The sequence below is a fragment of the Sprattus sprattus genome (genome assembly GCF_963457725.1).
Source record: "Sprattus sprattus genome assembly, chromosome: 1".
Classification (NCBI taxonomy): domain Eukaryota; kingdom Metazoa; phylum Chordata; class Actinopteri; order Clupeiformes; family Clupeidae; genus Sprattus; species Sprattus sprattus.
This window is the reverse complement of record NC_137920.1, coordinates 27,138,352-27,157,647: the sequence shown is the minus strand read 5'-3', so window position 1 is coordinate 27,157,647 and position 19,296 is coordinate 27,138,352. Positions and strand designations below refer to the sequence as shown.

At 42.2% G+C, this 19,296-nt stretch overlaps 2 protein-coding genes across 2 annotated transcripts in view; both read left to right on the top strand.

Moving 5' to 3' along the window:
- Positions 1-401: 401 nt before the first annotated feature.
- LOC308376656 (eukaryotic translation initiation factor 3 subunit B) lies at positions 402-9,768 on the top strand (the record flags this gene model as incomplete). Its single annotated transcript, XM_080853088.1, has 18 exons — positions 402-504; positions 1,465-1,657; positions 1,765-1,884; positions 2,306-2,363; positions 2,491-2,619; positions 2,953-3,110; positions 3,755-3,886; positions 5,515-5,581; positions 5,686-5,732; positions 6,002-6,212; positions 6,474-6,546; positions 6,847-6,969; positions 7,162-7,240; positions 7,429-7,567; positions 8,091-8,216; positions 8,786-8,863; positions 9,309-9,417; positions 9,665-9,768. 18 exons carry the CDS (start codon positions 402-404, stop codon positions 9,766-9,768), a joined length of 2,049 nt encoding a protein of 682 aa, XP_080709214.1.
- A 1,200-nt stretch (positions 9,769-10,968) lies between these two features.
- Positions 10,969-19,296, top strand: part of LOC308368892 (kinesin-like protein KIF19) — a gene marked incomplete at both ends in the record, with an annotated part of 27,963 nt that continues 19,635 nt past the window's right edge. The window contains 5 exons of the mRNA XM_080843183.1: positions 10,969-11,010; positions 11,346-11,426; positions 14,427-14,537; positions 18,234-18,321; positions 19,289-19,296. The exon at positions 19,289-19,296 is cut by the window's right edge and continues 129 nt beyond it. Coding sequence (XP_080699309.1) covers positions 10,969-11,010; positions 11,346-11,426; positions 14,427-14,537; positions 18,234-18,321; positions 19,289-19,296 — 330 coding nt within the window. The remainder of the gene's footprint in view (positions 11,011-11,345; positions 11,427-14,426; positions 14,538-18,233; positions 18,322-19,288) is intronic.

Genomic DNA, 19,296 nt, shown 5'->3' with positions numbered 1-19,296 from the left:
GGACGCTTAACAGCAGAATTTGACTTTCAGAATCTGACCGTGCTGATATTAAGTAGAAGGCATTGAAAGATGTGAAATCCACATGTTAGCGGTATGATGCATCTACAATGTTTGGTTTGGTTTCCCTCTCTACGGAAAGCACACATAACCAGACCGTGCGTCCAAGAAAATCTCATCATGGATATTTCGTGTAAGTCATCTTCGTTCATGTTGTCGCAGTCTAGACTAGGAATCGTACGGAAAGGTCCGCGCATGTAGTGTGCAGTAGCAGTTTTCTCGAAGGTCCAAGTGCCACTGCCATTACCTTACCCGAATGTTCCATGGTCCTTCAGTGATGCGTACAGGTCGACATCTTCAGATATTTAAGTCGTGATATTAATTATTTTCCGACAATATTTCAAATGCAAAGTACACTAGATATGGCGACTGGAGCCGAATTTGATGAAGAAGAGGAACCTTTGTTTAGCGACACGGAAGACTTTGTGGACGATATTGAGGATGATGGTGAGCTTGGGAAACGGCCCGCTGCTAAGCAAATGTCTTACCTCCTGTAGCCTACTATTTTGCAATAAAACTCCGTTGCTAATCTAACGTAATAATGTGACCTTATTTAAGTTCATGTTATATGCACAGTTCCCTAAAAAATACGAGTGTGGTGTAGCACCCTGTCTTTCATTTGATTTCTTGATAGCGAGCTTGTACTTTGATGTGGCTTGGATGGAGACGCATTTGCAGCATCCAGCTAGTCAGTAGAGTGGACCAGAATGGCTACATTGTGACCACGTTTTTCTACTGTTCATGTCACACAACGTGTGAATTATTTTGTAACCGTATTAGCATAGGGTAAGCCTACTGGGCATATTTCATTTTTCAGTAATACTAGAGGACTTGTCTTCTCAGCTGCCTGCCAGGGATGTTTGTCAGTGGGACCGGTTTTTAATTACTGTAGCTTTATTTTTTAATGTTATGTTTTAAGAAACGACAGGTTTTGGACAAAATAAACAACGTTACCGTTATTTAGTATTGTATCTTAGTGCAACAGACAGGGTGTAATCTTGGACAGACTCATGCATGAGGTTGGTTAGCCCTGCCAGATAAAAGTCAACTGACAATTCGTTTGACATGTCCAGCTGTCTGAATTGGTAAACGTAGCTGACAGATGTTGCATGACTAGCCTTCAACATAATTTATTTTCATACGCAGAATCTTCTTCATATTATTAAGTTGATACGTTCGGTTCTGGATATCCTGGCTTTGTTGCCGGTATTTCACAGCCCTTATATCCAGTACATTCTAGCCCCAACACATTTTGTGGTGTATTCTCCCTCAGAGATTGTCTGACTGTGACAACAAACCAACACACAAACAGAAAACATGAACTGAACGTCCAAATCCCCGTTTTACCCAGCAGTATTCAGCATTAAATTGTGGCAAATATTTGTGTTCGCCCTTGTGCGTTCGCAGAGCTCTTGTCGGATGTTCTTCGAGAGAAGCCGCTGGAGGCCGACGGCATCGACTCCGTGGTGGTGGTGGACAACGTGCCTCAGGTTGGGCCGGAGAGGGTCGAGAAGCTGAAAAACGTCATTCACAAAATCTTCTCTAAATTCGGAAAAATTACAAACGAATTCTATCCAGAGGCAGATGGTGCAACGAAAGGGTGAGTTAGATATTATTTGGCAACGATTACTGGGCACACGTGGACTTCATTGATTTTATTCCTGTACATTCTCACAAATGTATTTATTTGGTAATTTTTCGCTTCAGGTACATTTTTCTAGAATATGCTGCTCCGAACCACGCCCTGGAGGCTGTGAAGAACGCGGATGGCTACAAGTTAGACAAACAACATACCTTCAGAGTAAACCTCTTCACAGACTTCGACAAGTGGGTTCCAGATGTGTACAGCATAGCAACATATGGCATAAAAGTATACAATGGTTTTGTTCTCTAAAGTTATTTAAAAGAAGTTTTTTAGTTGATTCAGTAGGCCTATTCCCCTCCCTCACTCTGATTTTTTTTATGTTCCAACCTGATTCAAGTCAGCATAATTATAATACTCCTGTTCGATGTTAAGCTATTCAAGTCTTCCAGTCAGGTATGCAGTGTGGTGTAAGAACAGATTTATAACACGCAGATCAGTGATGCTCCACAATGTGTTTGGGATTGAGAACCCCATAGAGTACATTGTGTTATGTGGAGAAAAACTGCTTATTTTCATTCATGACATTTTTGTAGAGGAAACACCAGTGTCATCTCAGGGAGATGAATCATTGACTGCTCTAACAACCATCTTTTTGCCTTACAGGTACATGAACATCAGTGATGAGTGGGAGACTCCAGAAAAACAACCATTTAAGGACTTTGTACGTGTTTCTTCTGACTCAAAACATTACTGTATGATTAATGCATAGCCTATATTATGCATAAAAAGTGAGTTTGATGTGTTCCGTAATTGTTCACTGAAGTTTAATGCATGTCTCTTGTTTCTAGGGTAACATGCGACATTGGATTGAGGATCAGGATTGTCGGGATCAGTACAGTGTGATCTACGAATCCGGTGAGAGGACGGCCATATTCGCCAATGATGCTAAAGAACCAATCGTGTCAGAGGAGAGAGCAGTGAGTGAAACAACCCTTATTAACTTATTAAATGGCTCGGTTAGAAGACAAACAGATCTGTGAATCTGTCACTTGTCGGATTTGTAGGCCTATATTCATTCTCTTTGTAGCTAAGTAAGACCCTGTTAGTTTTGTTCAGTTTGGAATTTACCTTTGAACACGTCAGTATGAATTTGTATGAACTCGTCAGTATATGTTAATGACATACACATTGCAGGTTAGTACAATGTAATCTTCCGAATTTAACTAAAAAATGAATGTTTGATGCTAATCGGAGCTTATTTGAGCTAATTCTTCTTCTCTTATCAACCACCCCTCTCCCATCCCCCTCAGCGCTGGACGGAGACCTACGTGCGCTGGTCGCCCAAAGGCACGTACCTGGCCACCTTCCACCAGCGAGGCATTGCGTTATGGGGCGGTGAGAAGTTCAAGCAGATCCAGAGGTTCAGTCACCAAGGAGTGTCCCTCATCGACTTCTCCCCCTGTGAGAGGTATGTCATCCAAGACAGACTCTTCAGTGTAAGTTCTTGAGCTGATCTGAGCCTCTCAGAGAAAAAAAAAAGTTCTTTAAACTGATTAAACATAATGGAAAACCTCTCGCACACACCACTCATGACACACTGATGGAACAGTGGAGCATATTCAGTTATAGGCTAATTTAGCTCCGCCGAGATAAAGAACTCTTCAGGACGCTACATAATACTAACAAGCTGCTATCACTCCGTACAGTGACTCTGTGTCAAGAGAGGGGAATCCTCTGACTGTAACTGTTATCTAATTTAGTTATCTTTAGTCTCTATGACATTTTGTGTGATGTGTCGATTTCTGTACTTAGTGAATGGATATCCCTGTTAGAGCACATGGCCACTTGTAGTAATACTGATAGTAATACTAAAACTACTAAAATATAGTTACTAAAATATTAATGCTGACACTATGAAGGGTGAATACCTATGCTGCATTTGCCCTGTTGAAGACCTTATTATTTATATCATGATGGAGTTAATAACATATTTTCAATGTTAGTAAACAATTATCACTTGCCTTTAGGACTATATTTGTATAACTTTAGACCAGTGTCCATGTAATTGTTATCCATGTAAAGGTGTTATAAGCGTGTTATGATGCCTCGCAGGTATGCGGTGACATTCAGTCCTCTGATGGACACGAAGGAGGACCCGCAGGCCATCATCATCTGGGACATCCTGACTGGACAGAAGAAGAGAGGCTTCCACTGCGAGAGCTCCGCCCACTGGCCCATCTTCAAGTGAGTGGGACACGAGGAACTCTCTATCCCTGTGGTTCCTTCTTTAGGAACTCTCTATCCCTGTGGTTCCTTCTTTAGGAACTCTCTATCCCTGTGGTTCCTTCTTTAGGAACTCTCTATCCCTGTGATTCCTTCTTTAGGCACTCTCTATCCCTGTGGTTCCTTCTTTAGGAACTCTCTATCCCTGTGGTTCCTTCTTTAGGAACTCTCTATCCCTGTGGTTCCTTCTTTAGGAGCTCTCTTTCCCTGTGGTTCCTTCTTTAGGAACTCTCTATCCCTGTGGTTCCTTCTTTAGGCACTCTCTTTCCCTGTGGTTCCTTCTTTAGGCACTCTCTTTCCCTGTGGTTCCTTCTTTAGGAACTCTCTATCCCTGTGATTCCTTCTTTAGGCACTCTCTTTCCCTGTGGTTCCTTCTTTAGAAACTCTCTATCCCTGTGATTCCTTCTTTAGGCACTATCTTTCCCTGTGGTTCCCTCTTTAGGAACTCTCTATCCCTGTGGTTCCTTCTTTAGGAACTCTCTTTCCCTGTGGTTCCTTCTTTAGGAACTCTCTATCCCTGTGGTTCCTTCTTTAGGCACTCTCTATCCCTGTGGTTCCCTCTTTAGGAACTCTCTATCCCTGTGGTTCCGTCTTTAGGCACTCTCTATCCCTGTGGTTCCTTCTTTAGAAACTCTCTATCCCTGTGGTTCCTTCTTTAGGCACTCTCTATCCCTGTGGTTCCTTCTTTAGGAACTCTCTATCCCTGTGGTTCCTTCTTTAGGAACTCTCTATCCCTGTTGTCCCCTCTTTAGGAACTCTCTATCCCTGTGGTTCCTTCTTAAGGAACTCTCTATCCCCTCTTTAGGAACTCTCTATTCCTGTGGTTCCTTCTTTAGGAACTCTCTATCCCTGTGGTTACTTCTTTAGGAACTCTCTATCCCCACTTTAGGAACTCTCTATCCCCACTTTAGGAACTCTCTATCCCTGTGGTTCCTTCTTTAGGAACTCTCTATCCCTGTGGTTCCTTCTTAAGGAACTTTCTATCCCTGTGGTTCCTTCTTTAGGAACTCTCTATCCCTGTGGTTCCTTCTTTAGGAACTCTCTATCCCTGTGGTTCCTTCTTTAGGACCTCTCTATCCCTGTGGTTCCTTCTTTAGGAACTCTCTATCCCTGTGGTTCCTTCTAAAGGAACTCTCTATCCCCTCTTTAGGACCTCTCTATTCCTGTGGTTCCTTCTTTAGGAACTCTCTATCCCTGTGGTTCCTTCTTAAGGAACTCTCTATCCCCTCTTTAGGAACTCTCTATTCCTGTGGTTCCTTCTTTAGGAACTCTCTATCCCTGTGGTCCCTTTTTAAGGAACTCTCTATCCCCTCTTTAGGAACTCTCTATTCCTGTGGTTACTTCTTTAGGAACTCTCTATCCCCTCTTTAGGAACTCTCTATCCCTGTGGTTCCTTCTCTTGTCTATCTTTGTGACTTACCTTTTCTTTCTGTCCATCAGTCTCATTCTATCTTTGTGTGTTTTTCTTTCTTTGTTTTCCCTTTTTCTTTTCTTTTTATGCTTCCACGTCTTGCTGGTTGCGGTGATGAAATGGTAACCACATGTCCATGATGCTTGTAAGAGTGCCTTAACGACCTCTCCCCCCACAGGTGGAGTCAGGACGGCAAGTTCTTTGCTAGAATGACCCAAGACACCCTCAGTATCTACGAGACGCCGGTAAGGGCCAGATCAGAGGGAAATCAAATTAAAAAAAATTATGAAAGCCCCATCTGTGTGTGTTCTTTTTTTTCACAACAAAACTGTTCACTTTTTTCTTTCAGTCTATGGGCCTGCTGGATAAGAAGAGTCTAAAGATCAATGGAATTAAGTGAGTACACAGTTTCTGCTTGGACTGTGCGTCACAAATCTGATCACTAATAACAAAATGAGTATTGTGTAATTATGGCAATATGCAATATTTGCAATAATATGCAGACCAGTAGTTCTACATAATTATCATGGAATTGCTTTGTAATGCATGATAAGCAATGTAACCCATAGTTACAGTATGCATGCAGAAAGTATGCATGTGTGTAATCCTTGCAGCCACAAATCAAACAGTTCAGTAAAAACTCCCCTGCTTTTCTTCCTTAAAAGGGATTTCTCATGGTCGCCGGGTGACAACATCATAGCGTTCTGGGTTCCGGAGGACAAGGACATCCCGGCGCGCGTGACACTGATGCAGCTTCCCTCGCGGCAGGAGATTCGCGTCAGGAACCTCTTCAATGTGGTGGACTGCAAGCTGCACTGGCAACGCAACGGAGACTACCTGTGCGTCAAGGTGGACCGCACACCCAAAGGAACACAGGTACAGCCAGCCAGAGGTCAAGGGTGAAGGGTCAAGGTGAGGGCAGTGAAGAAGGATTCTGGGAAGATGAGAGTGAGAGAGAGAGTGTATTTTGGTCTATGACTACTTGTATGTCAATATTTGTGTCTAGTCTTGTCTCATGTAGTCTGTGTCTAGTAACTCTAGTTCTAGTACTCTAGTACTCTAGTTTTTTAACTCTATTGATGTGATACTGCGACTGTGATTTATTCATTTTTGTTGTGTATGTTTTCTCCTGCAAAGGGCGTGGTCACAAATTTTGAGATCTTCCGCATGAGAGAAAAGCAGGTGCCAGTAGACGTGGTAGAGATGAAAGGTCAGGAACATTCTATAATTAAATGCTTTTTAAACACAGCATTAACGAAACCATGCATTCTAGAATCAGAGAGATTAGAATGGACACAGGGGCTGTTCTTCTGTGTACAAAGCTACTTTGATAACTTTTATTGCAATGGATATTACAAAACCCATGAACATTTCTGGGAATTGGAGTGTTCTTTCTTCTCTTCTAATTCTATGAAATAAATTCTTAAGAAGCACTTTAATATATGGACTACAGAAGATCAGACCTCTCCCATCTCTTATTTTATGGGTACAATTTCCATGTGTTTCCCAGAGAGCATCATAGCGTTTGCGTGGGAGCCCAACGGCAGCAAGTTTGCCGTCCTTCACGGGGAGTCTCCCCGGATCAACGTCTCATTCTACCACGTCAAGAACAACGGCAAGATCGAGCTCATCAGTAAGTCTCCCCATCTACTTGTGGAAAGTTGAAAAGAATGTTCTGTGTGTTTTGAACAATCTTTTGCCTCTGTTGTGAAGGAGTGGATGCAATTATGACATTCATATGTGTGTGGAAGGAGATCTCTCTCGATTAGATATTTTCTCGAGATTCAGTGTCTATGTTTCTCTGTGTGCCTGTGTGTTTTTGCAGAGATGTTTGACAAGCAGCAGGCTAACAGCATCTTCTGGAGCCCCCAGGGACAGTTCATGGTGCTGGCTGGACTGAGAAGGTGTGTGTGTGTGTGTGTGTGTTTGTGTGTGCAGATATACATGTGGGTGCTTGTTTTTGCATGCCAAGTGTGCATGCTTCACTTTTTGCAGTATATAGTATACTGGAAACCATGAATAGATTAATTGGGCTAATTCAGTGAAAAAGTAAATATCTTTCTTTCTTTCTCTCTCTTTACTCTCCCCTCAGTATGAATGGTGCTCTTGCGTTTGTGGACACGTCGGACTGCACCCTGATGAACATCGCTGAGCACTACATGGCATCAGACGTGGAGTGGGACCCCACCGGACGCTACGTGGTGACGTCCGTCTCCTGGTGGAGCCACAAGGTAGGGATTGGATTCATTTCAGGGAACCGTGCAAATTAATTACTGCATTCAGTTATGGTGAAATCTTGGTATGGCAAAAACAAATGCCTTGTCGAACCATCTGAACACGTGCAACATCTGTGTTTGGCATTCGTGAAGAAATCCACAAAGCCACTGTCCTGTAAGAACTCCTATCTCTGATATACTTTTGAGTGTTTAAAACAGCAATCGCAGTAATTGTGTTTTCAAATCACCCTTATCACCCCACCTTAATTGAATAGTATTCTATTATCTTAAAATCATCTAAGTCTGGTCAGCACAATAAACACTGAGTCTGCTCTTCTATAATAAACACTCCTGCTCTGAGAGGTGTTTTCTTAAGGATTAGAGAACACTGACTCAAATGGCTCAGGACTCTGAGGCTCTGGCTTCTTGTGTCTCTAGAAATGACTCAGGAGAAATGACTGAGAAAACAGAGTAGGAGTTTTATGTTTGTGTTGTTTTCTCCTCACCTCATCACGTTATGTTGATCCTGGTTCATTAGGTAGACAATGCCTACTGGTTGTGGACTTTCCAAGGGCGCCTCCTACAGAAGAATAGCAAGGATCGGTTCTGCCAGTTGCTGTGGAGACCGCGCCCACCCAGTCTACTGGGCAATGAGACCATAAAGGTAAACAAACAAACAACCATAATCCCATTCATGTTCTTAGCAGGTAAGGCAACGAAACAAACAAACAAACAAACAAACACATAGATCTAGAGCTTTAAGAAGCTCTTCTACCATCAAGAATCTCCTGAAGACCCAACTTTTCAGAGAGCACCTCCTTTCCTCACTTGCCCTTCCTCTCCTTTCCTCTTCATTTTTCTACCTCTCCTTAGCATTCCTCTAATATTATCTACTCTTACTAGTTCTTAACTCCCACTTACAGGAGTTACATTCCTGCACTTTTTTTTATTTCTTATGTAAAATAGTATTTATTGCTACACTACGTCTCTTGCTCGTAGCTTGATTGTTCTCTACTTTCTACGTCGCTTTGGATAAAAGTGTCTGCTAAATGACTAAATCTAAATTTAAATAAGAATTTGGGGGAAGGGGGATATGCCTAATCAGGTTACTCTGGGCTTTATCTTATTGTTCTGTGTTTTAGGAGTTCTTGATCTTACCTGATCTGTAATATGTTTACTATAGTCATACTTGATTTTTTTAATCGATTTTGTTATTCTGTTTGTATTCGGCAGACGATAAAGAAGGACCTGAAGAAGTATTCCAAGATTTTCGAGCAGAAGGATCGACTCAGCCAGTCCAAGGCTTCCAAGGTTAGAAGGAAAATAAATTAAAGAAAACACTTGATTTAGTGGATATCATTATCATTGTCAACTTCCTTCTCATAATTTTTCTGCAGTCACATTTTTATCTCTACTAATGTGTGCCATTGTTGCCACATACCTAGTTAGTTACCTAGGAAAATGTAATGGCAAAAGATACTATAATGTTACCTAGCTAGTTGGCTAATGTAATGTCAGAAATCCAGTGAGATAGTATAGTGTAATGTAACTAAGCTAGTGAGATAATGTTATGTAACTAAGCCAGTGAGATAATTAAATGTAATGTTACTTAGCTAGTGAGATAATATAATGTATTGTCACTTAGCCAGTACGATAATGTAATGTATCTTAGCCAGTGATATTATATAATGTTACTGTAAGGGGCCTAGTTAGTGGGCAAGTGTAAACGTGTGCCTCCTCTCCACCCCTACTGTAGGAGCTGGTGGACAAGCGACGGCTAATGATGGAGGAGTACCGGAGCTACCGGGAGCAGGCCATGCAAACTTACACCGAGCAGAGGGAACTCCGGCTCCAGTTACGAGGAGGTAACAATGTTCGGTCATTTCACATAATTTCAGATCCCTGATTTGTACATTTGACTTAACTGAAACACACTTGTTTCTGCTCTGTGATTTGATACGTGATATAAATATTGTATAGCTGTGTTTGTGTGTTTGCCTGTGTACACGTCTTTGAACGTGTGTGTGTGTGTGTGACTGTGTGTGAGCGCACACGCGTGTCTGTGCGTGAATGAGTCCCTGACTGCTGTATTGTCTGTGCTGTCTCCCGCAGGTGTGGCCACAGACGAGCTGGATAGTAATGTGGAAGACTGGGAGGAGGAAACCATCGAGTTTTTCATTAATGAAGAGATCATTCCTTTAGGAGACTTGGAGTAGGCCTATTTGTAAATTGCTTAAGCCATCTAAGACATATCCTGTTACCTGGTGAAGGACAAGTTTTAAAGAAGAAAAAGAAGAAGAAGAAGAAGAAAGAACAAAAATAAACTCTCCCTCATTTTGGAGTAGGTTGTGTGGTTAAACACCCACGGCTGTATTTGAAATAAATCTTTTAAATTAATTTGCTGTTTGTTTTAGTCTGTTTCTGTCATATCATAATTAATGTTATTTACAAGCCAACTTCTGAGGCCATACTAAATGATGTGACAGAACTAATTATGGTTCTGGACCAAACTTAGGGAGTTTTAACTCCAGTGTTTCAAAAGAGGTTAAAATAGTTTTTCAGGATATCGTGCTTTCATTCAGTGTAGGCTACAACAGGCAGTAGGTTGTATGCACGAATAAGTGATACATTCGTTTCCTTAACCAAGTCCATGCTGCTCAACTGCGGCCGTTTCCATGGGAACGCGACGCGATGAGGTAAGGAGGTTGGGTAGCATAAAGAAAATACGAGCACGGAAACGAGGGAAGTAGGTGGAGGACTGCAAAGTTTTGTTCAACATTTGATAAACGCGTTGGAGGTAAAGCAACAAGAAAGCAATCCGCCAAAGACATCGGAATCCGCGAATCTATATGTGCCAACAGCGATGTCAACTAGGATAACCTGTTAAGGTTGCTTTCTTAAGCTAATTAGCGAAAGATAGATAGATAGCGATACATTTCGATACAAGATGAATTCCAAAAGATGTATCCGTTAAATATGTGTTGAAACCCTTCATTTACATCAAGCTGTCTGAATAATATTTAGCCGTATTACAGACAGAGAGCGTTTGGATACATTTTCATGGCTAGCTAATGAACACCTGCACAGCTGGGCATTAACTGGAGTTGACGCAATCTATTTATCATTAAGCTTACAGGATACTGTCGCTTCACATACTTTGTCATTTATCGTGTGTGCCAGTTACTCCGCAACTGATCTCTGTCCCGTTTTAGAGAGGATTATCCCCTGTTCAACCAATGAGAACAGTCTAACAGTCTTCTGGTCACCTGGTCACCTAACGTTGGAACCCTTTCGTAGTGGAAACAGCTACCCGTTTGTCCGGGGGGAATGTACCCACGGCTATGCATTTTGTAGTAGCCTGCGGGTGAAACAAGGTATATCGAACGATGGAAAGTTTGTAACGGGTTATAGCAGACATGAAGGACCTACCTGAGGAATCAAAAGACCACCAACTTACGGTAAGACATGAACCTAGTGTTTTGTGTCGGGCTCCCTTTCGGTTAATGACATTCTTCACGTTTTGTATGATCTTGACAACATTGGCACGCAGGGTTTGTATGCTATAAATTAAATATGACATAGGCTGCATTGTGTATTAAACTACTTTCTCTTTTTGATCTATTTATCGTGTTTATAAATCGTATCTCCTTTGGAAAAATCTAAAGTGTAATTCTAAATCTAACTTATTCACACTCTGATTTGGTAAAGAGACATTAAATTACAAAGTTATTCTCTTGAGTTAGGGTAGGCCGTTTGGTTGCTTTGTTATACTGTTGTTTGAATTCATATGCAGGTGGCTCTACGCATCCGTCCTCTAAATGAAGCCGAGAGCGATGAAGGGGCATCGGTAGTTGCTCAGCGGGTGGATGACCAGGTAGGCTACGTCAAACAACAGGTGCACCACCGTGCACCAGAAATGTTGCCAAACCGATGCAGCTCAAAAACAAAGCCTCTGCAACCCTCACACATAAACACCGTGCAACAAGGAATTGCTTGTCCTCGGGGTGTAGCCATCCTATGCCCGTGTGTGTTCTTTGCAATCATTGGGGATGATGACATCATGTTGATGGAACAGTTTGAGCAGGTGACGTGCAATAGCTGCGTCTGTGGAATCTTTTCTCTAGTTTTAGAAGAGTGCATTTCATGTTGAGAATAAGATCGTTGATGCACAACTCCACGATTCAAGCATGTAACCTTAGTGCAATGTGTTGCATACTTTTCTGACAAGTGTCCGAGGATGCCTGCCTAGTCATACTGACAGGCTGACCAAAAAATCAGTACAGAAAACAAGTTCTAGCTGTTTAATGCACTACTCAGCTCCCCACTTAGGCAGGGTGGGAAATTTACATATTTTTTAGGGGGCAATTTTTGCCCCCACTTACTGAAATCCAGGGGCATTTCACAAAAAATTGGGGGCACTTTTAGAAACTTGTGAAAAACATTTAACCTTTGTTCAAAATAATAAACACACTTATTTAGGCTTAAAGCAGCAATACGGAATTCTGTTCCAAAACTAGTACGCTAACTACCTTAAAGGCATGCAAAAAACCTTGTAACCACCAGCAACAGCCCAGCTGACACAGATAGAAGCTTGCCAACACACTAACTGGTGTATTTCTGCAGTACCTGGCATGTCATGCATGTGAAAGCTTTTCTTCCATTTTTGCAGGGTGTTCCAGCCCGTTACAAAGAACTACATAGGGCATATCTTTGATGGCTAGTGGGAAAGACACAGGTCTTGATCTGTCCTTCACATGACCATATGCGACCAAAATTAATTAGAGGATGGTACCAAAACTAGTTGCCTATAAAACCATACCTCAAAAAGTGTTAAATTGTTGCATAGTGTTACTTTAAAGTATATGAACAATTGTCATTAAATGGCAATAATAAGACTATTAGGCATTAGTCTACATATTCAAAGTGTTTTCTAAGATTTTTTGAAGAAAAACCAAACAGACAACGTAAATTACACAATCATATTCACGTTTATTCTTATTTCTTTGTGGTTATTATTTGTTATTATTATTATTTAATTATTCAACTATTAACAATCGTTTTTTTCTTTCTTTTTTTAATAATAATAACACATTATATTTATGGATTTTTGTGTTACCTTTAATCATGTTATACCTACCATAGTAGGCCTACAGGAAATACAGTTAAGACTAGTAAGCTAGCTTGCAAGCAAGCCTTTGTAGCTAACGCACAATCAGAGATAGCTAACGTTAGCTAACTAACATTTAACTAGCTTAACCGAACTAAATCATTTCTAAAAGTATTATCACTAGTTATCATTCACCGTAGGCGATGGCGTGTTGCTTGGCGCCTGGTGACGAAAGGCCATGGATTTCTGTATGTTTTCGCTCCCCTTGAAGAAGTCAGCAGAAACATTTGCCTGTGCTGACAACGACTTGGGCAACTAGTTGTCCACAAGTCCGACATGCCTTGAAAATCTGGTCTTTTTCTCGTCGTCGTCGTCCTCCACCCCAGGCCAATCTAATTTACACAGACTGCGCTGATCCTCATTTCTCCTTACTCTCGCAGTCACACAGGTCTGATTAGGAAGCGCTCCAAATATTTTTAGTTAGAACGTTCGGTTCTTCACGCAACAATCAGTCAAGTCGAAAATCAAAACATTTAATGGCAACTGACCGGGTCATATAGGCTACGATGTTTTTGACACGTTCATTAAATTATTATAACACAAAATTATGGGGGCATTTTTTGCCCCTCTCCTAGTAATTTTAGGGGCAAAACTATATTTCTTAAGGGCAGTTTTGCCCTTTGCCCTCGCTAATTTCCGACGCTGCACTTAGGGTACGCAGAGTCTTGTGGGAGACCACTACCACGGCTCAGGTGGGTCACTTAGGGCTTAATTTGCCCCTTAAGTAAGAGGCTAATCCACTTATCTTAGCATGTGTGTATGTGTGTGTGAGAGAGAGATCTGTGTGCTTCGCCTCTGTGCTTCAGCCAAAACCTTGTACCCTGGGAGCTCGAACCAGAATACACGTCAGAGAGTTTGTGAACGTGCAGGAGTTGGAAGTTCCCACTATTCCTCACAGTGAGAGATGGAAGGATACATACACACACAGCATAGCTCAGATATCATTAGGCCTATTAAATAGGAAATGGTGTCCAATAATAGAATGTTTACATGTTATAAGCTGACCCACATTTATTTGACTAATGCAGGTTTTTTGTATACATCTAAAAATAATATACTGTGTGTGGTGGGTGCTGTGTATGTATAGTTGATTGCTAGACCGGGTCCTTTACTGAAAATGGCCCTGAAATGGAAAACATTTGAAGCAAGTCAATAGCAGAAGATGCACATGTAGCAGAGCTCAACACTGACCACTGGTGGAAAAACCTTCAGTATCAAATGTGAAACACTATCCAAGCATCACTGCATTTATTTCACTAACACACCAGGGTGGGAGCCCTAAGTGGGTACTGTGTAGTTGACTTCTCTCAGACACACCTTTTTAAGTATATTGTGAGTTCACTAAATTGCACAATTGCAATATCTTATGAAGCATGCTAAACATCAATATCAACAACCTGCGCTTGCTTGTCTAATGCCAAACAGCCTTACCTAATCCTGTAACCTTTACTGGAATTTACCTTGTAGCATAACATAGCATCAAAAACTAAACACCATTTTGTGTGCATCTGTATCATTTTGTGTGCGTCTGTACCATTTATCATGCATCTGTTTGCCCACAGTGTTTAGTCACACATGTAAATGTATTAGTGTTTATCGTGCTCATTGAATCATGTAGAAAAAAAAATGTGTGAATTACTTTATTATTACTCTGTTATTCTTTATGCATTCCTGAATTGACTGTGTCGTGTCTCTGTCCCTCTGTAGATGGTGGTGTTAATGGACCCCTGTGAGGACACTGAGAACCACCTGCGGGCCAATCGCTCCAGAGAGAAAACCTATATGTTCGACGTGGCCTTCGACCAGCAGGCGCAGCAGGTATCCAGCCCTTTCACTCTTTATTCAGTGACTATCAGTGGTAAAGGAGGTAGAGAGGTCGTTTGGTAATCAGCAGGTTGCTAGTTTGTGTCCTCAGTGTCGAAGTGTCCTTGAGCAAGACAATGAACCCCTTATTGCTCCTGATGTGCAGTGTGCCATCAGTGTAGATGTGAAATGTATATACATCCTTGTAAGTCGCTTTAGATAAAAGCGTCTGCTTAATGACTAAATGTAAATATAAATAATCTAGGGGTTTGAGCAAGCAGAACAGGTTCAAACACTTACAATTTTAAAACACATGCCGTGGAGTTGTCTGTAGAAGCAGAAAGCACCTGCTTGTTACGAATTATTACAGAAAAGTAAAGCAGATCAGTTTGGGTGACTACATCTTGGTACAATGGTGTGTTGATTATTATGTTGAGGTAATAGCTGTATGGGGATTATGAGAGTTGTTGGTAGTAGTGAATCCTTCCACGAAATAAAGACGTTTTTTTCTATATTAAATTGTAACCGTCAAAAGAAAATGGCATCCATAACTGTTAATTACATATATAATAGATCATATAGATCATACTTAACTAATCAGACTTTGCCTCTTTTTCTATTCAACAGAATATTTTAAATAATAAAACAAATTGAAAATAATTTGGCAAAAATGATGGAGACCCTTAACATAATATTTTGTGCACAACCTTTAGAGGCAATCACTGCAAAAAAGCGATGAGCAATGAGACCTTTCAAGAGGTACTCTGGCCCCCTCTTCCAGATGGGCTTCCTGTTTCAGCTCTAAGATGTCCTGTACGATTCAGATCAGCTCTCATAGAAGGCCACTTAAGAATAATCCAATGTTTTGTTCTTAGCCATACTTGGGTGCTTTAAGCTGCATGTTTTGGGTCATGTGCCTGTTGGAGGACCCATGCCCTGCGACTGACACAGAGCTTTCTTACCCTGGGCAGTACGTTTCACTCCATAATAGCCTTGATAGTCTTGGGATTTCATTGTGCCCTGCACAGAGTCATCGCACCCCGTGCCAGACACAGCGAAGCAGCTCCAAAACATAACCCAGCCTTTTACGGCAGGTGTGGTGTTCTTCTCTTTGAAAGCTTAATTACAGTGCATGAAATGCCCTGTATTGTTATTCCTAGGCTTCTTCTTCTTCTTCTTCTTCTTCTTCTTCTTCTTATTCTTGTTACCTTTTTCTGCGATTAATTCAGCCCGAACCGCTTAACGTAGAAACTTCATTCAAACTTTGTCGCGTAGGTCTTGTAAACGACACTTATGCTATGTATTTTTCACTTTTCTAAACTTTATACTTTTTAAGATATTAAAGAAAAACGAATATAAATTTTCCCATTGACTTACATTGGGCCATTATGACATCATAATAGGGTCTTTAAACTGGCTTGCACCTGTGCTTCACTGACACCTGCGCCAAATCCAAGGAATCTCTCCTCTCTGTCCCTCTCAATTTAACTGTAACTAGGAACATTAAGACACCATCCATTCTCTATTTTTTTCTCTCCATCTCTCCATCTTTCTCTCTCAGTTTACTTTCTCTCACACTCAATCTCTCTTCTTCACTCCATTTTTATCTCCTTTTTTCAATATTTTCACTCTCTCTTTATCTCTTCATCCAGAGGCACTCTTGTTCACTCTTCTTTCCTTCTTCCACTCTTCTTTCCTTTCTTCTTTTCTTCTTCCATTTTCTTTCCTTCTTCCACTCTTCTTGCCTTTCTTCTTTCCTTCATCCACTCTTCTTTCCTTCTTCCACTTTTCTTTCCTTTCTTCACTCTTCTTTCCTTTCTTCTTTCCTTCTTACACTCTTCTTTCCTTCTTTCACTCTTCTTTCCTTTCTTCTTTCCTTCTGTCACTCTTCTTTCTTTTCTTCTTTCCTTCTTACACTCTTCTTTCCTTTCTTCTTTCATTATTTCACTCTTCTTTCTTTTCTTCTTTCCTTCTTACACTCTTCTTTCCTTTCTTCACTCTTCTTTCTTTTCTTCTTTCCTTCTTCCACTCTTCTCTCCTTTCTTCACTCTTCTTTCCTTTTGTCTTTCCTTCTTTCACTCTTCTTTCTTTTCTTCTTCCTTTCTTAACCTTTGCATTTCATGCACTGGTATTTCCTTCAGGAAATGCATTTTCTAGTTTTCTTTCTTCTGCTAACACAGAGCTGATGTGACCTGCCAAAAAGCTTCGTTTTTTGTCTCAACTGTTCGAAGCATGTTCTCCCAGAAGCATTGTGGCTGGTCAATAAGCATTTTTAAGAAAGTCCAGTCAAGGCTTAATTAATTTTTTTCTTTCAACTGTGGAGTCTTCCTGGGTCTCCATGCACTGTCGCTCAAAATGCGATGGATGGTGCAATCACACACTCATATGTCTTGACCTTGGCGTTCAGCATGTACAGTATCTTTTCAGAAGTTTCCCAAGGCTCTTTGTGTACCATTCACACTATCCTGGGGTTGATTTTACCTCTTGCGGTCGGTCCAGGGAGGTCAGCTACAGTCCTTTAACTTCTTCATAATATTTGCAACTGTAGTCACAGGAGCGTCAAGCCGCTTGGAGATGGTCTTGTAGGTCATTTTAGAATATCTTTGTAGAATAAGCAAGAATGTATCTCTTTTAACACTTTCTCTTCACTTTTCACAAGGAATAAAATTGACCCGGTCAGGTAGGTTGATGATTCGTAGTGAAATATAGGCAGATAACCCATACAGTATTATCCCTTCTTTTCCTCATCTAACCGTCACAGTACTTCCTAGATATTTCTTTTTCTGTCTGGGAAGTCTGTGTTTGCCCATGGAATAGTGGAGACGTGTGACATTTCACATCCAGTGTCTTCCAGCTGACCCACTGCGCACCTCTTAGGAGGGCCCGGGGAAGGGAGGGCTCTATTTGCCATTTGCCCCAAAGAGATTAAACCCCTTCTGACTACTGCCGTTTTTCACCTGGGGCTCTTGAAGGCCCGGAGGTCTAGTTCCTGCTTTGCGGTGTTCTAGTAAAGCACGTTGCTAGCAACACCTGAGTCATGCATTTTGGTTCCCAGGGTTCATGCATTCGGTTCAAGTACCTTCATAAGTCACCTGTAAGGCACTACACATAAAAGTATATACCGGTACTTATATATAGGTGATAAATATGGATGCAGTGAGTGAATGCATTTGAGTACAAAGACTCAGTAGCTCGCCAGCAGAAGATGTCCTGGCTCTTTGGGCATCTTGGAACTCATTAGACATTTCTCACACCTTCTGAAAGTGGGTTTTTTGAATGTGTCTCTTATGTACCTGAGGGATTATGCCTGGAGAGGCTTAGTGGATTCTGCAGAGCCTAGTTTTCGAAGCTGATGTGGTTACCATGACATGAGTTGGGGGTGAGGTTAGGGAGGTCAAGTGAGGTGAGATCTATAAAGGAGCTGCTTCCTGACTGTGGTTTTGGAGGAGAGGAGACAGACATGGGTGTAGGTGGTAAGTTAGAGGAGAGGAGCATGTCAGCAGGAAGGTGCATACAGTCATGGTATGGGTTCTATAGATTAAGCCCTAAAGAGTTTAACGTCCCAAATAAAGTAGTAGGATTTAATGAATGTTGATCTAGTTGCGATAGAACATAAAATGTGTTAAGTTCTCCCATTATCCATTTTCTGTACCTCTATTAACCTAATTATCTCGTTCTCTTTGTGCATATCTGTCTTTCTTTGCTGTGTAGGAAGAGGTCTATGTTGCCACCACTAAGAACCTGATTGAAGGGGTGATCGCTGGGTACAACGCCACTGTCTTTGCCTATGGACCCACAGGTAGAGCACATAGCTTTCACCACCCAACATCACTTGGCTGCCTTTACACTCATTCATGATAGGGAATGTTTGCTGCCCCCCCCCAACCCCATCCCCAACTTGACTCTGGTCCCTTAATGCCCCCCCCTAACCCCATCCCCAACTTGACTCTGGTCCCTTAATGCCCCCCCCCAACCCCATCCCCAACTTGACTCTGGTCCCTTAATGCCGTCCCCCAACCCCATCCCCAACTTGACTCTGGTCCCTTAATGCCCCCCTAACCCCATCCCCAACTTGACTCTGGTCCCTTAATGCCCCCCCCCAACCCCATCCCCAACTTGACTCTGGTCCCTTAATGCCGTCCCCCAACCCCATCCCCAACTTGACTCTGGTCCCTTAATGCCCCCCTAACCCCATCCCCGACTTGACTCTGGTCCCTTAATGCCCCCCCCCAACCCCATCCCCAACTTGACTCTGGTCCCTTAATGCCCCCCCCTAACCCCATCCCCAACTTGACTCTGGTCCCTTAATGCCCCCCCCCAACCCCATCCCCAACTTGACTCTGGTCCCTTAATGCCGTCCCCCAACCCCATCCCCAACTTGACTCTGGTCCCTTAATGCCCCCCCCTAACCCCATCCCCAACTTGACTCTGGTCCCTTAATGCCCCCCCTTACCCCATCCCCAACTTGACTCTGGTCCCTTAATGCCCCCCCTAACCCCATCCGCAACTTGACTCTGGTCCCTTAATGCCCCCCTAACCCCATCCCCAACTTGACTCTGGTCCCTTAATGCCCCCCCCTAACCCCATCCCCAACTTGACTCTGGTCCCTTAATGCCCCCCCCTAACCCCATCCCCAACTTGACCCTGTTTACTTGTTGCCCCACTTGATGCCCCCTTGACTCTGTTCACTTGATGCCCCTACTTACCCCTGCCCTCCCCAAATATCCAATTCGGTTTGCCCATCTGCCTCCACCCTGACCCCTCAGGTGCAGGG